The sequence below is a fragment of the Macrobrachium rosenbergii genome, chromosome 47, assembly GCF_040412425.1.
Source record: "Macrobrachium rosenbergii isolate ZJJX-2024 chromosome 47, ASM4041242v1, whole genome shotgun sequence".
In the NCBI taxonomy this organism is placed as follows: domain Eukaryota; kingdom Metazoa; phylum Arthropoda; class Malacostraca; order Decapoda; family Palaemonidae; genus Macrobrachium; species Macrobrachium rosenbergii.
Genome location: NC_089787.1, coordinates 41,380,369 through 41,398,649, shown reverse-complemented (window position 1 = coordinate 41,398,649; position 18,281 = coordinate 41,380,369). Strand labels below are relative to the sequence as shown.

The following is an 18,281-nucleotide window of genomic DNA, read 5'->3' as shown; positions in this document are numbered from 1 at the left end:
ATGTGGAAGACAGAAGAGAGGCAGAGCTGAATGAGTCGAGAGGGGAGAGAGTTGCTCTAAGTTTGAGAACGCTTTTGGAAATTGCTGATAAGGCACAGGCAGGGCTTTTAAAAGGTCAAAAATGGAAAGACACCAGGAGCTGATAGGATTCCAAGTCGGATATTGCTGTTTTGGTAATGAAGGTGTGACTGATTAACAGACCGGGGTGTGCAAGGTAAGTCTTAATGAGGGAAGGGTTCTAAAGGAATGAGAGGAAAAGGGACTGGATATGGGTAAAAGTGATAGATCGACTGTAAGAATTCTAGATATATGGCATCATTTAGTATACCAGAATAGGTGTGTGGTAGAACTCTGACTGGGAAGAGGATGTGTATCAAGTGTTCCGAACAAGGATGTGAGAGGCTTGAAATGTAGGGAAAAATTTGTATGAGTCATGGATCCAGAGTAAGAGTATGATAAATTTTATAGCAAGGCAGTGTCGAGGGTGCTGTTTATACGCAATGTAGATAAGTTACTGAGAGCAATAGTGTTTTGTTAATAGATGCAAATTATGAGTTAGAGTTTGTATAAAGGGGAGGATTTGGCCTTGTTTACAAATCTGAGCTGAAACAAGAGCTTGCTGAATCCACGTTTCTGTTTAATATGTTTATTAATGGAGTGATGCCAAAAGTCAAAGAGGGTGCTAATTTGTGGGGTATAAAGATGTTTCATAAACGTAGTGTGGAAAATGTGATGTTTGTGGATGATATAGTACTGATTGGGGATAGAGAAAGGAACTTTAGAGATTAGTGAGAGTTTGAAAGTGTTTGTAAGAGGAGGGTTGAGAGTAAATGAGAATAAGAGTGAGGTTTTGATAGGAAAGTGGAAATCAGGAAAATGGGGCAATGAATGTTAATATGGAGTTGGAAGAATGGAAGCAACAGGGCTGCAAATATTTTGGATGTGAACAAAAGATTGGGAGGAGACTTGTATTGTCTACAGAATCACAGTTGAAGTGTATGAGGAATTGTGGAGCCAAATTTCCTCCATAAATGTGAAGTGTGGATGTTGAATAAGAAAGAAAGATAGAGGGTGTAGAGAGAACTATCTCTTTAGTGTATGTGGGATAAGACGAACCGAAACAGTGAGAAATGGGGAGATGTGTAGGAGAGGTGGAAAGACAGCTGGAGTAAAAAGGATAGCTCAAAATTTCTGAGATAGTTTGGCCATATGGAAAGAATGATAGGAAGAAGGAGGAGAGAAATATCTAGCAGGGCTGCTGGATAGATGAATGAAAGAGGTATTAGGGAGATGGTCTCAACATTCAAGAGAGAATGCATGCAAGACGGACGTGAATGGTGTAGTTTGTGAGGGGTGTTCGACATGCTGCCGATGAGCCTCCGTAAGTGGCTGGTGTTGTGGAAGTTTCTTCCGCAAGAGTTTCATCCACGATTCAGTAATATAGTGTAAATGTGGCAGTGATCGACTTTCTTTCTTTTCTCGGAAGCCATCCTCTGCTAGAGGACACAGACTAATGCTGTATAATATATATATATATATATATATATATATATATATATATATATATATATATAATATACACATACATGCATATGCATATATTATATACATATATACACATACATACATACACACACAAAGAAAAGCGTGCTTTCCGCATGTTAGAAACACAGTATCGTTGTCAAGTCCATCATACAAAGAAAAGGAACTGCAGAGAATTTTTGGATACAGTGCAGACACACAACCCCGCCCTCCTTCCCTCTCTTTCTCCTCAGCACAAAGCCAACTCCTCTCTTTTCCCCTTTTGTCATAAAGTAGGACATCCGCTATTCACGTCTTCATTTTATGTTGGTCCATCTTGTTAACACTTTTAAAGATGGATCAATGACTAGGTTGCTACAGAGGAAATTTCTCTTCCGTTTTCTTTCTAACATACAAAAATGGACAAAAAGATAATAAGTTTTATAATGTTGGGTATATTTCATCTACTTTCACACACACACACACACACACACACACACACCGCTCTTCTCTCTCTCTCTCTCTCTCTCTCTCTCTCACACAAATTAGCCATGGCATTACAATTTCTCAATCATATAAACTCATGGCCACTCTTATCGATGACGACTGTTGTCTTGACTTCGATTTACTGTATCAGTAAAATTCTGCTTCTCTTTCTCCTCTTCAAACGCGACCACACGCCTATAAAACTAGTAAATACAGACCAGTCTACTATTACGAAGACACGATCACGCACGTCAACGATTTTAGCTTTTTAGACCCATGTTTGTTTTATCATCTCTTCTCTCTCTCTCTCTTTCGCGCACACAAACAGACACACACAATGGCATCAACACAATCTATTAACCGAGGAAATGCAATGCAAACACGCGATCACTTGCATCAAGGAGTCGCAGATTTGACATGAATTTTCTCTCTCTCTCTCTCTCTCTCGAACAAAATATGGTAACAAGATGAGAACTTAGGTTGAAGGTAGATACACAAAGTCCTCTCCCTCATACAAAAGAAAATACACAAACCCCTCTCCCTCAAGCAAAGTAGATACACAAATCCCTCTCCCTCATACAAAGACGATTAAAACTCAGGTCGTATGTTGCAAATATTCGTCACCTTTTAGTAATGCCAACAACGTGTGTAATGTAAACATACAATTTTCTCTCTGTCTTGCCCACAAAAACCTACCTCACAAGACGAAATGTGAAATCAACACCCACCGCCACCTTGTAATTACATTAATCCATTACCATTTTTTAATAGGCCATTAGACAATGTACACACAACGCTGGTACGTGTTAATTTCCCTCTCTCTTTAATGAGTAATTACAAACATTCATGGAATTTCTCTCTCTCTCTCTCTCTCTCTCTCTCTCTCTCTCTCTCTCTCTCTCTCTCTCTCTCCTCTATACACTCTTAAGTTAGTAATTATACTGCAGAGAGGCAAAATTACACTTAGATATAAATATAACATGCTCCCATATTTTCTCTCACTTCGATAATATTCACTGATTATATAACCTCATATTCCAGGCTCCCTCGCAGCTCCCCTTATAACCAAAAATTATACTCAATCAACCGAATTATGCAGACAAACAATAAGACCACTATTATAGTAAATAACTTACATGAATAATTACATACATAAATATGTATATAATTTTTCCTAAAAGTATATGTATGTATATATAAACATACTGAATACATACATACAGTACATATTCAGTACATATATATTCATTCATATATATATATATATATATATATATATATATATATATATATATATATATATATATAGATAGATAGATAGATAGATAGATAGATAGATAGATAGATAGATATATTATATAATATTGATAGACATATTATATGTATATATATATACATATATATATATATATATATATATATATATATATATATATATATATATATAATATATATATATACATACATACATATACTTACGTATACTTACAATGTCTTATAGTCTAGTGGTCATGATACTCGATTTACCAGCAAGCTTATCAGGGTTCGATTCCCAGTCGGGGCGGAGTATATTTCCCACTTTGCGCCAAATCGAACTGTCCTTCTGTTGACTTAACCAGTTACTTAGAGAATGGGGATAGCAACCTCATTACAAAATAACTCATTTTATCATAACACCTCCCCCTCCAGGGCGTACTCTTATAGGTGTCAGCATTCGACTGACTATCAGGTTCATAATTCCCTCCTAAGTCAACAGGGCCCCAAAGTGATTTGACGGAGTGTGTCTAAAGCGTTTCAACTCATTCGGAATCGAACTCGGGACTTCCTGTTAGTGAGAGGAGTGTCCTAACCGCTAGATTATACAGACACACACACACAGTTATACAAACACGGATGTGCTACATACATGCACACATATGCACACGGACACACACACACACACACAAAAGACATAAGCATTACATGGTTTCATAACGAACAATTCTGAATCCAAATTTATTGATATATTAAATCATTTCCTACGAGTTTCGGAATAGATGGACGTTCCTCTACTAACTTTCTATGACTAAATATAAATAAAAACGACAGAATGCCAATTTATTTTAGGGCCAAATAAAAGACTGTCTAAAATTAGCCACATGAACCGGAGAAGGCGTTTTATGCTTTCCGTCTAGACGTACGTACTTCCGTTCGTGTTCCGTTATCGCTCTGCTACGAAATCCAATGCACGGTCCGATAACAAAGCGAGGAAAATGCAAAGCAAAACAGGAAGGGCTCCTAATGAATAAATGAGTTGGGGTAGAAGGGAAGGCTACCACAGGATTGATTAAATGAGCTGCTGTCGCTTGGCGTTGATGGTAACGATTATATCAATTCCCATTACAGGAGAGAGAGAGAGAGAGAGAGAGAGAGAGAGAGAGAGAGAGAGAGAGAGAGAGAGAGAGAGAGAGAGAAGTTGGTGGAGGCAAGAGGGCACTCTGTGGTGGTCGTGGTCATGTACCATGTGTGTGTGTGTGTGTGTGTCTGTGTGCCTGATACTTCTGTGTCGTCATGCGGGTGTGGCGGTGGTCGTGGCACTGTTAGCGGTGGCTAGTTTCTACAGCAACTCAGTGCCTCAGTCACGTATATACGCTTGTGCTTCGGCGTTCTCAGTGCCTTAAATTCGGTGATACCGTCAACGTACTTCGGGGCTTATCGTCACAAAAACACCAGTCATGACGGCCGTCACTTTAGCTGTGTATGAAAAGGTAGGTGGTGACTGGGGCTTGACTGTAAAGTTCACGATTCGGGACTCAGAAGGCGAACTTCTTGGCGATTCCGGCGCCAGTGACATTCTTTTACAACAGGAAGAAGTGAATAATAACGCTAAGGTAATTCGGCTGGAGACGCAACAAACGCACCATACGTAAATAAAATGAAACACAATGAGACCATTCACAACGCACTGAAGTAAGCCCTTGAAGTACAAGCAAAAATTAATTTCTAAAATCTTCCGTCGAAGTAGGAAGGGCCTCTAGGCTGGCTGCTCCTCAGAGCGTTATTGAGCCGTAGACTTTATTCGTTTATATTTCGGTAGAGCTGGTCGCCACAGTGTACACGATGTCAGGAACATGCTTGGAAGATTAACCGTCCGCAATCCCTCATGAGCGTCCATGACGGAAAATTTCGTAGGGCGAGAGAGACTTTCCCGCACGAGCTTTCCCGTACCCCGCCCTTCCCATCGTCTCCCTTACAATGTTTCCAGACATTAGGCTCCAGGTCTCCCACTACTGCTAGGCACGCAACCGTTGGTGCCTCACGCACTATCAGTGCATTGAAGTTTTCGATCTATTTGGCAATGGCATTCGGATAAGAATAGTCAATCCAACTCGGGCAACAAATCCTTCAGTTCTGTTCCTTCGTTTCGTAATAAGCCATTTAAAACGAGTTTTAGAGGGCTTTGGAGGGCAAAACGAGTTTGTTCCATCTGAATACATCATCGTAGATATGACTAAGATATAGTTTTAGTAAAGGCGATTATCCCCTCACAATAAAAAAAAAAACTTACACCCATTACCTGTGCAACTAGAAGTGTGAATCAATGAATACTTCTATCATAACTATTGTTTGTTTGTTCGCTGTTAGTGCTACTGCAACTAAACAAACAACATGTAATGATGACGGAAGTATTTATTATTGGTAATGATAAAACAACTATTGTAACATGGAAATTACAAGAGCAAAGTTAAAACAAATATGACACCATTGATAAATCATGACCATACCATCCATGTCTTATTTCACGAACCATTCAAGCATGATCATTTCTTTGATAATCAAACCACCTTTATGCAATTAGTGGAACTTTCCCGGAAGTCTGTCGTGGTACGTATGCGCAAAGAGTTCTGGCTAATCCTCCATCTCTCTTTGGTGAGAATTACAGAAACACTTTTTCCTAAATCTCTTCCATTCATGAAAATGACCTAACGCCTGAATATACAGTATATATCTGGGATGGAGGCCAATTCATCCATTGTCATTTTTTTTCCAAAAAATCTACAATTGATTGATATTACATCAATTACTGCACCGAATGACTGAGCACGATTGCTTGCATTGTAATTGGTAGAACCGTATTTCTTCTTTTTTTTTTTATTCTTCAACTAATTATGCATATTTCTTGGACGAACAGGTGAGAAGAAGTTAAACAAATATCTAGGAATGCGTAATCTAGAGCAGCAAAACAACTTTTTTTCTTATTCATATGCTATAGGCCTGTAAACACCCCTTGTGACAGTTACCTGGCAAAGGCTTCTCCTATTTTGATATGTGTTAAGTGAACTTAACACATACCGCCATTACCAATGGCCAGCCGCTCCCTAAATGGCTGAGGACGAGGAGCCATTTTTTGAAAGTGGGAGCGAAGTGTGAGAAGGTCTTGAGGGCTATTTTATCAGGTTGTACAGCTTGTAAAAAATCATAATAACTAGAGCATGTAGGTAGGGCACAGCGAGGTAAGTTCTCTGCTTGGAATTAACGGCTGTACTTCCTAATAAAGAACTCAAGATTGGCATTACCAATCCCAGTGTACGCAGCATGAAATGCTGATGACGCCCTGACGAATCTTTTATTAACAAAAACCTTTTATCTTACTATTCCTTGCCTCCGGAGCGTAATCTACATTTCTTATTCATGTATTTACAAATATTTTCTTGAACTGCATGCTTCATGGCTCTTGAATCCCCGTGCATTATGGGTCATCCACATATGGACAAATGCTAGCTTGTGACTGAAGGAAAATAACGCGGTGCTTCTCTTCTTTTTTGACTCATCGTTATTATGGTGATCTGTTCAGTTTCAGTTCCTCGATGGTCCGACAGCCCCATCCCACCCCACCCCACCCCCTGCCCTTTGTTATGAATTAGGGCTCTCAAGTATTCAAGTACAGTAACACCTCGACTTAACGGACTTCTGTACTTATCAGACGCATTATTATGATCATTTATTGCTTCGCTGTCATTCTAGGTAAAATACATTATTTTGATAAATCTGTTCAAGTGTAAAGTACAGGTTGGTTCAGTTAAGAACCATGTGGAACTGCTGTTAGCCGTCAGATATCCAGAAAATTTTCGAGTGCAGTCTATAAAATCGGATCTTTGTTAATTAACAGACTTCGTTACTTATCCGAAAGTCAGACCCCTGATGCGTTTGATAAGCTGAGGTCCTACTGTATTTGATTAAGATATAAAAATGCCTCGTGTCAGTAGAGTTGCGTAGATATTTTTACAGTTTTAAGACTTTTTCTCTTCACTTGCTATTCACACTGACGATTTGACAGGAAGCCTCAAGGTACTTTGTGAAAATATATTGAGTCTTCTACCTTATGTAGTTTCTTTCTAGGATTACATAGTAATTATCATTCAATTACACTTAATGAAGGAATTGCTGAGCAAGAAATTTTATAACTTCACATAAACGTCAGTAAGTTTGTGAGTCTTCGTCACCCCCACAACACTGCAATATGAAAAGAGCTGAAAATCTATTACCATAACTGAAGTGCAATTAAAAAAATAAGACTTCAGAACTGCCACATTCAGATACTCATAGTTATCAATGCTACTGCGGTGTGTCCATCTAATATTTTTAATGGTCATTAGACGCTAAATTTTCAACAATACTTATCGACATGGCGAGAATGAAATTCCCCACTGAAAGTTTCAGGAATAGTGTAACATATCCGTGGAATTATCTTTGAAAGTAAATCCGCAAGAATGAATCGTTTTCATATCACATTAACATCAGGCAACACGCCAACCAAATCTCGGTTCGAATCATCGAAAATGTCCACAGACCTCGAGAAACAGAAATATTAGTCCTAAATAACGACCCCCGAAAACCCTTGGGGGTCATTATCTAGGAGAAACCCGAGAAAGCGTCCACAAAAAATATTCCGTGATTCCCATATTCCTATCAGATTAAGAAATTAACTTCCAAGGTGCTTCTGAACAGCACGACACATTCAGGTGGCCGTGGGTAATCGATATCACGATTCCTTGAAAAGAAAACGTTGTCATAATTCCTGTTAAAGGTTAAACCCTATTTTGTCACCTTTACGTGCTAGTAAAAAAAAAAAAATATCACGGACGTTAAACTTAGTAAATAACCATATTTCCTAGAAATAATTTTTTTATTATAGTTACTTATACTGACATTCAAAATTTATTTAGTTTATCTGGCCCACATAGTTATTATTTCGGTAAGAATGACAGTCTGGGGGAATAAGAAGCTTCATTCTTTAGACTAATCGATCGGCAGGCAGATAAATATGCGGGAAAATATCGGTTCATAATTTATACCGCAATTTACTTGAAACTATATATGAACGCAGTGTTGTGGAAGTGACAGTGAAGAAAATTATCGTGGCTTTGCCTGCAATAAATATATATCAGAACTATATACTCTTCTTGCAGCAATTTCTGAAAAAATTGAATCAGGTTTTATACAGAAGTTCTAGGAAAATGACAACACGGACAACAAGAAATATCTCCCTATTCTTTCTCCCTTCCTATCTCTGTCCGTCTGTTTGTCTGTCGGACCATCCTGAGAATTTTGTCAACGATGTACTGTACATATGCTTTTAAGAATGAACAAGGGATTAACCGCCATAATAATAATAATAATACAAAAACGCCAACAGTCCTCCAGCACTATCTTCCTTTCCTAAATTTTAGTGGACAAATTAGCAGGAAGGACACCCCTCGTCTTTTGTAAATTGGCATATACTGACGCTGATCTCGAAAGTATTCTTTAAAGAGAAAAATGAGATAGAATAAAAAAAAAAAAAAGGACAAGTTTGTTACAATTCCCGTCTGGATGATCGATGCGTCATCCATAATGAATCGGACGTAAGGGCTTGACAGCTGGATCCAATCTGGAATGATGTTTATTGAGAGTCAGTAAGAGCCACCATCACAGAAGACCGATGGGGAGTTCCACACAATTAAAGATTTGTTGCACCAAGATTCTAACTCCTGCCAAAAGCAATTTGAGATCTTCTCATTCTGGAATCGGGAATTTGGAAAGATAAGAGTTACGGAGGCTGTTCGCGTTTTCGAACAAGGCGGTGAGAGGCATTGAAAGGGGGGTAAAATTACGTCTATATTCCTAATCTGGTTCCAGTCAAATCTTGATTCCTGATATTACGTCACAAAATTACGCCTGGAAAAATATGCATGCATGGATTTCAATTTTTTTTTCAGTAAATTGCTATAGAATTCTGGATGAAGTAAGTTTGCAAGAACAAGGTATAACCATATTTTTCTCATTATTTCTTATTTAATGGAATGCTAATTTGATTTCTAACTTTGCTAAGGGAAGAACTGATAAAAAAGAAGCGTTATTGCTTCTTTTTCCTTTTCTTCTGGTTATGTTTTATATTTACGTTAATTCCTAGTAATAGAAATATAATCCTCAAAAAGAAATATAATTCACACAATGAACAAATAGAACTGAGCCTTTTACTTCATGGCGGCTTTTGATTAAATGCAAAACAAATAAATATATTGCTTAATCTTTCTAACTTAGAAGAAAATAGTAATTTCGTAGTTATTACTATACTGCAAAAATATTGGCTAACTTGAAAGAAATTCACAATTTACGTAAATGTAAACCATCTTAAAAGAGCTTCCATACAATTCAGCCGACGAAAAAGGATACAAAACTTCCCTTATTTATTTGTTACAAAAGGGCAGGATATGCACGGCGATTTTTTTTCCTAAAAACTAAAACTTTATCAAACCGTAAAGTTCCTATGCAAAACTGGTTAGTATCTTCAGCAGTATTTGAAGAGAACAATCCCACGTTATTAAAAGAGTATTCAAAGAGTTTTCAACGTTCGTCTCAGCTTTCATCAAAGCACTTGCGCCAAATTCAGCAATCAGGACTTTCAACTGAAAATTTCTTGAAAATGACCATCTTAAAATTAGTCTAAGTTCGTTAGAGATGAACAAAAGAAGCAGGGCAAAACAACAAAATGAAGAAGTCACTATCATGTTGTATCTCTTTATATTTTTCCAGTTCTCTCTCTTTATCTCCTAGTTCGGCTCAAGATTTCCCAAATATCTGAAACGGGGTTGTTTGAAACTGGCCCGGGCTGTATGAAAATTGAGACGGTAGATTGGTTAAATAAGATCCATAAGATCCTAAAAAAAAAGTCTATGCAAAATGTAGATTAATATTTTCCTATTACATATTTTTTCATTTACGCGTAAAACAACATTTCTTTTCTGACTTTAATCAGAGGGCTCAGAATGATTTGAATGAGGACGGAGCATTTTTTGCTTCAGTAATATTAAATGATAAATGTTAAAGCAATGTATCTCTGTCAGGGTAATCGATTTTCCACAGCATCTCTTTAACCCCTTTTCTCCATTTGTTTTCCCCCACAGATGAACGACAGCAAGGAAGAAGAAGCCCTCTGCAACAATGTGCAGAACCACCGTCAGCAGCTGCTGAACCACCAGCAGGAAATCGACAGGGACTTGGAGGCTGGTTCCTGCAACGACGACGACGACGACGAGAGTCGGGAGGAGGGCGAGGGGGAAGAGGGGGAGGAGGGCAAGGAGGGGGAGGAGGGAGAGCACAAAGAGAAGCAAGAGATCCCGGCCATATACAACGTCGAGCCCGGGTGCACGGCGCTCGGGTGCTACTCGGCCATCATCACTTTCATCATCATGACGCTGGGGATCATAGCCCTCCTCATCCACTCCTCGCCGCCCAATGCCCGGGCCGATAATTACAATGCCACTGACGGTTTCAATCTAAGCGCCATCAAACCCCCTCCTCCTCCTCCTCCGCCTCCTTTAACGACACTGGCACCCGATCTCATCGAATAGCCTTTATATATATAGAGGCTGCTGATCAACTTCAAATTAACCCCCCCAAAAAATCACACACACAAATATTACTAGTTTTAAGGATTATAACTAACTAACCAACAAAAAGTGAAAGCGATTAAATGCGTCAATTTATTTAGGTCTGTCTCCAGTGGAATATATGATGGCAAATAGGAATGGGAGTGAATAACTAAGCTTTTCAAAGGATACATCAAAATGCGGTCTGTGCCTCAGCCGGAATCAAATCGTTTTCACTCTGTTTCATTCTGAATTTCTGCTGGTAACCAAGATACGTCACACGAAAGTTGTTACTTTAGTCGCTAGTGGTTTGCTATTAGCATTATCCTCATCTGCATTTCTACGTTAAACAACATCTGTTGTTTTTTAATAATGAATCTCAATCATATATAGGTATAATCAAAATAAGAGGACATTATATCAAATACTGCCAGTTTTACTTCTGCATGTAAATATTCTATGATTTTAATTCGACTCATTTTTCATTACTTACCATATCAAGCAAACATTTTTTTTTTTACTTTCTGATAACCAGAAGATTCTGAATGATTGTTAAACATCTTCACCATAACCAAGCTTCTCAAAGCACGACGAATCGCCCACCGAACAACTTCGGAAAAGAGGGTTCTTGAAAATATGCAATCGTCTGTCTGGCTCTTCACAAAACTCCTCTCTTTCTGCTCCTTTCCCTCTTTCCGAGAAGTTTCGAACTTTGTTAGCGTTTCCGATATGGACAATACTATTTGTTATTTAGTCTCGTAAGACAGTGGAATACTCAAGTCGAAGGTTCAAATGTCAACTGCGATGCTGTTTGTGAGTTTTCAAAAGCTTGTTAATAGTTAAAAATTTTATATATGTATAATTTAAGTTGGTGTTATTGTTTATGTATATCACTGTTAAAGGGAATCCGAGCCTCTAAGACGACATGGTAAAGCATCACATACTTTATTAGTACTAAATGCATCATCTCAAAAGGTTTCTCACCTGGCAGTGAAACGTACGGGGGAAAAGGGCGGTTTTATTCTCATTATCCAAAATACCCAAATATGATGCAAGTATCACAAACAGAAAAGATAGATTAAATTTGAATAAGAGCTGTTGCTGAATAAGTGAACATTTCTGGTCATAATCATCTAGAGAACAAGCAAATTAAGTTTTAAAAAGATATTAAACGCGAGGTCTGTCAGCCTTTACATAAAAATCCTTACCGAAGTATGCTGTCGACATCAATTCGATGTGGCTTAGAATCAAGTTCAAAGGAAACCACGTTAGAAAGTTAGGTTAAAATCAAGTTCCTTGCAACTCAAGTGCCCATGGAAGCAAAGCAAAAGCCTTGTTTTTGAACATAAAAGATCGGCTGCAAGAAACACGGGGTACTTTCAGGTGTGAAATTTGCATTCGTGCAAGTCTGTGGTGACTCGAGTCTCCTCCGTAACATTTCAGACCTCGCGGAAGTTTGAACAAGCTTGCACGATGTTTCCGTCAGGTGACATTGGAGTTTGATGATGTAAGATGGTGGGGAGGGGTTTCAATTAAGCTAAAAAATGAAAAATGTCATAATTTCTTCTTTTTTCGGAATCCTAGTGAAAGTGCAGGAACTTCTTAGCTAACTTTGCTACATTTCCCAAAATGATTGTTTAATGACATAAAGTAAACTAATTGTAGCAACGGGACAGACATGAACGCGCAAATCTTTATGAAAGACAAATTGCTTCTGTTGCAAGTTTCTTTGCAATAATCGGTGTTTAACCCATCAAAACTATACTAGCAATAATCATCTCACTCATATCAATGTGATGGATACCAATAATGTGCAATAAATATTTAAGATCACCTTGATGTTCTGCTGCTAGGCAATCCGTTTCTTTTTTTTTTATCAAGTGTCGTCGGTTCTGCCAAAGCGCCAGGCATGGCTCAGCGTGATTCTAAAGGATAGGAAGATAATAGTATTGAGAATAGAAAAAAAAAGAAAAGTTAGGACGGTGCCACACAAGCATATTTTCAGGCATCTATTGGCATCTTGCTGCCAGACTCGGAATCAGGTAGCCGATTTAGGAGGCAAAAGTGAAATCGGGCATATTCTCTTGAGCTAATAATAATAATGAATAATAATAATAATAATAATAATAATAATAATAATAATAATAATAATAATAGTTAAAAAATCAAAACTGTTTGGTAGCGAGACGTTACAGGATGTCAAAAAACGTGCCCGTCTGACACAGCCTTCAAGTTATGCAAACAATGTGATGACAAAACAGGTCAAATATAATCTTGAAGTACGAAGTTCTACAAATCAAACCGACGAATTCCATGTCGAATCTCAACTCAAGAAAAAACAGCTATGCATTAACTTCAGTCGTTTATGAATGTATATTGTCCGTAACGTGGAATAATGTTAGTTTTTGTTATGGACGTTTGACAACTATTTACCTCTTTTGGAAAATACTCGCAACGTGACTTACAATGAACAAACTCATCTCGTATCTTCATAAAAGCATCCTTTAATCATCTGGTTACTGTATAACTCATCTTGGTTACTAAAGGACTTTCTTGCATTCTATTTGGTGTCAATCACTCGTACACACAGTGCACTACATTTCTCTCCGTATCCAGCACTCATTTGGGCGAACTTGAGAAGGGATTACTATTCCCCAAAAACAAGACAATAAGCTCTCTAATGAGGGAAATTTAACTATGTTAATATAAGCAATAAGGTGGGCTAGGATTGATGTGCATATAAATACACACGCTATATATGTATGTATGTATGTATATGTATATATATATATATATATATATATATATATATATATATATATATATATATATATATATATATATATATAAACTTCCTCCTGTGGGGACTTATTACCTGTTCGTTCACATAAGGAAGTTTGTCAACTGGGGAGGATTATTCGACTTGAACCAAAACAACAAGGACAAGTGCATATATATATATATATATATATATATATATATATATATATATATATATATATATATATATATATATATATATATATCATATGTATTTGCACATGTATGTTAAATCACCACAGGTATAATGCAAATGGATGCTATCACATACCACTACATTTGTATATGAACACAAGAAAGTTCCTGTCATATTTATCTTAAGCATAAAAACTAACAAAAATAATAAAAAAAATGTTCAATCAAATTCAGTGAATGAGAAACCTGGTTAAAAAAGGGGAAATATGAATCCCTTGTCAAGTGTCCCTTTTCGTCATCATCATGCACTAATCCATCGTTTTACAAGACGACACCACTAAGTGTGTGAATTAAGCCCTATGGCGCTGTATATGCTTTAGAATCAAAAGATAAAAACATTTGTTGTGTATATTCGAGCTATTTATTACTGTCAAATACAACGAGGCCTGCGTGCGTGAAGATTTGTGAAAGAGTAAATGATAGGTGTGTGCTTATGGGTCCTACTGGTGCTCTCCATTACGTTATGGAGGTGTTCGGGGAGGCTCGGGGTGGAAGGAGACAACTCGAAGGAAAGAACTCTGCCATCGGCTTCATCACTGTCAACTTTTTCATGTCTGGGTACACTTTGCAAGATCATGTAGTGCAATGTGTTCGTTCCGCCTTTTTCTCTCTTGTCCAGTTCTGTTTTAAGATATCCTGTCTTTCATTTGATCTTTCCTACTCACGTACTTCATGCTTCTTTGATTGGCTGCCCCTCACCCCTTATCACCACATGTCCCAACCATCTCGGTCTATTTTCCAGTCGCTGGAAACCATAATACCTTTCACTTCATCAAGACATAATAGCTGCATTCTGTCAACCATACAAAGAACAACACAACAGGAACACATTCCTGGATTAAAAGATGCAAAGGTTTAGACCAAATCACACAGTGTATGAAGAAGTTCAAGTCAGGCCAAGGGAGTTCTTTCCATTAGGTTGTCTCTTCTTCCACTGGCCTCTCTGCCTCAAGCCATCCGGGTATTATACTAATTTGCTCACTCAGCCTTCCTTGATCTCATCGCTTCTTATAATATTAAGTTGTTGTTATAAAATGACACAAACCATCGTTATCGCACAATCACGGGAGTTTTAACTGTTTAAGAGTTTGTAATATTAAGATGAAATCGCCCCTCAACTTTCCTGTTTCCCTTATCCATACGGTCGAATTCCTCTGTATCCTGGTGATTTTATCTCTCTGATTCGTCGACTTTTCCTTATCCATCTTATCACCAAGGAGTTGGTGCCACCAAAGGGCAATCACGTGATAGACTCACACAGACTCTAGAGCAGTGGTTCTCAACCAAGGGGGAATTCCCCCCTAGGGGGAAATTTCAGAGTTTCAGGGGGGGAATTGTGACCACAGATGGGCAGGCTCAAACTGGCTCTAGGACCAAACAAAACGCAGTGTGCATCGGTCCGCACTACTGAGAGGTCACGCTGGGCTTTCTCTATGCTAGCTTGTGTGTTTGTGTTAGTATTTTGTTGCATATTATTTGGAATGCTCCTTTTGAAGCAGACAATTTTGGAAAAGGGTGGGGGCGAAGGAATGACATTCTGACATAAGGTGAAAGGGTGCATGAGCCAAAAAAGGTTGAGAGCCACTACTCTGGAATGTGTTGAGCTTATAGAGGAAAACAGTCCCCTCGCATTCTTTCGGGTTTGCCCCACCCAACCCACCCCCAGCTTGCTTTCTTTCTTCAGGCCGATAGATCATGGCATTTAGTTGCTGCCCATACCTTTGGCCTTCACTCATTTTAAGAAATTGTGCACAAAGACGTCCAAATCCCTGCAGCTCGGTGACCTGAGATAAAGGGGAGCTCAAGTTCCATCCTGTACTAGAGTCGTCCAATGTAGATCAACTCTATTCAAGTGTAAGCTTACACATACTGCATAATATTTTCCAAGGTCCAAACAGCAGACATGGATGCTAATTGTGGTACAATGCACCGGCCGTGAAAGATCAAGTGTATCTCTTTTCACTTGAACACAGTTATGAGCATGTGTTGTTACAAAATCGCAATTTTGCTTATGACGATCTAAATTATGAATACTTATTGCGACAACAAAATTATGAGTATCTCTTAAGATTCTGAACAAAGAAAGTATCACCCGTAACCAATTAATAAAAACCTGTTGTAACTGGACAAAATCAATCAAATCGGTCGTTGGAACAAAATCATGAATATCTCATTACTGATGGGACACTGAGCATAATCAGCAAAAAGAGAGAGAGAGAGAGAGAAAAAAAAAAAACTCCCCCTGTTGGCACCTTCTCCTGACGTTCCATCACCATCAGCAAACACTGCAACTGTTCCGTCTCATTCACCAATATTGTTGAAATGTCATACTTCAAAGACGTTCGCTTTGTTTCATTGTAAATATTTTATCAGCCAAGGTTTAATTAGTTTTAATGTACATATTTTACATTTAAGGTTCTTCACCAAGCCGGCCTAAGGAAAAAAATGAATATTCTCCGTGTGTTACCGAATGCCTGATTAGTTGGTTGATTTAGTGTGGAAGTGTTAACAGTAATCTGAAGTGGACGAAGTGATAAAATTGTTTTATCATTCCCTTCCTCTGCCTTTTTATATAATATTACACTTAGCTGACTTTGCTAGACACATTCAAAGGACGACCTTCCATACATTCCCTACGCTCAAGTATGTTCTGTGCTGCTTAATATTTACATTAACTTAGGCGCTCTGTATGAGATTATATATGTATGTATATATATATATATATATATATATATATATATATATATATATATATATATATATATATATATATATATATATGCAAAAATTAAATATTTATGTGAAAATGACGAAACGTACGAAAAATAATGGTTGATCCCACGTACCTAAAAGTTTAGCTGACTAAATATGTTATGAATCTTTAAATACGACCATATATATATATATATATATATATATATATATATATATATATATATATATATATATATATATATATATATATATATATATATATATATACATATATACAGTCATCCCTAACGAAAATAACGACCCATGTGTAAAGACGATTTCTAGAGAATCAAAAAAGGCTTATTGGCATAAGTGAAAAAAAAAAAACACAAAATTATGTCGAAACAAATCGCCGGGTTTAAAACAAAGCTGTATTTCACCTAGCAGTCACTCGCCCCGTCCCTTTCCCTTTCCCCTTCCCTATTTTCAGCTGCATTTGCAGAGCTTTGTATCATAATAAATTTGTTAATATGCCGAGAACTATAACGCGGAGTGATTTTCCATTCCCTAACACAGGTTTATTTAATAAAATATTTATACTTCTTTGTGATGTTTTCCTCTTACCCCTCGGATTCTTTGCATACTTATGTATGTACTCAGTGAATACATGAGTGTATATACATATATATATATTTATATATATTATATGTATACATGTGTAGAGAATTTGAGCAAGAGTTTGAGAAAAAGTTGTTCCTGAAAGAAGTGAACTTGGTGAGAAAATTTGATGAACAAATGGACATTATATTCAAAGATGCAAATGAAGAGATGCTGTCGGAATATTATGCAATACTGCGTCAACAGACGTAGTGTTCAGATTCTTTTTTTATTGTAGGAAACTGACAAGGGACAAAACTGACAGATGTGTTTGTGCGAATTTGGAAACTGCTTTTGGGGACATAGGAAAAAAGGTAAAATTAAAAGTTGATAAGATTACAGTAGAAATTCTTTGCAACATTGGTGATAGTGTTTTTTCAACAGCTGACTCGGATGTGTAAGGTATATTTTGTTGATGAAAAGACCTTCTAAGGAATGGATGAGAAGATTAACTGGAATATTATGAATATGATTGCTATAGTTGTTGTTGTGCACAATGTGCACATCTTCATAAAGAGCAGCCACAAAGTTGACAATGTATGAAAAAGAGAGGAAATGAGACAACAAAAGACAAGCCTTGTAAAATACAGCCGAAACAACGACGATAAAGACATAACCAACAAAGAAATAGACACAGAAATAAACAGTAACTGAAAAATATGTGTGGCTTTAATTGTATGTTGATGCCGACACACTGTAAAGCAAGAAGCATGCACCAACACTAAAAAAAAAAAAAAAACGAACAATAGACATTAGTGTCAGTTCCCTACTGAACACTGCCTATGTAGAATAACAAGCAGTTTACTTTCAAATGAAGAACAAAATTGTTATTACCGTTATTGGGAAAAATTTTGTCTCAAAGAGGAGGATCCTATAATAGTGTTGGCGTCCAAATCACATTACAATATTCCATAAATGATAAAACAATGTTACATTAATACCATCTACTCTATAGGTACAGGAAGTCTTACAAACAATAATTGGTTTAATGGCAACTTTGAGGTTTTGTGGTGGGAA

General features: G+C 37.4%; 2 protein-coding genes across 4 annotated transcripts in view; both read left to right on the top strand.

Moving 5' to 3' along the window:
- The window catches only part of LOC136830793 (uncharacterized), a 34,968-nt gene extending 21,973 nt beyond the window's left edge, over window positions 1-12,995 (top strand). Inside the window, exons 1-2 of one of the 2 annotated variants that reach the window (XM_067090713.1) lie at window positions 4,597-4,754; window positions 10,434-12,995. In XM_067090713.1, the coding sequence (XP_066946814.1) occupies window positions 4,722-4,754; window positions 10,434-10,880 (480 nt within the window). In that variant the 5' untranslated portion in view covers window positions 4,597-4,721 and the 3' untranslated portion in view covers window positions 10,881-12,995. Of the gene's footprint in view, window positions 1-4,596; window positions 4,755-10,433 lie in introns of those variants that run through there. The other variant, XM_067090714.1, reaches the window with a different exon arrangement.
- The window catches only part of LOC136830794 (uncharacterized), a 105,433-nt gene that overhangs the window by 21,506 nt on the left and 65,646 nt on the right, over window positions 1-18,281 (top strand). The window lies entirely within an intron of this gene.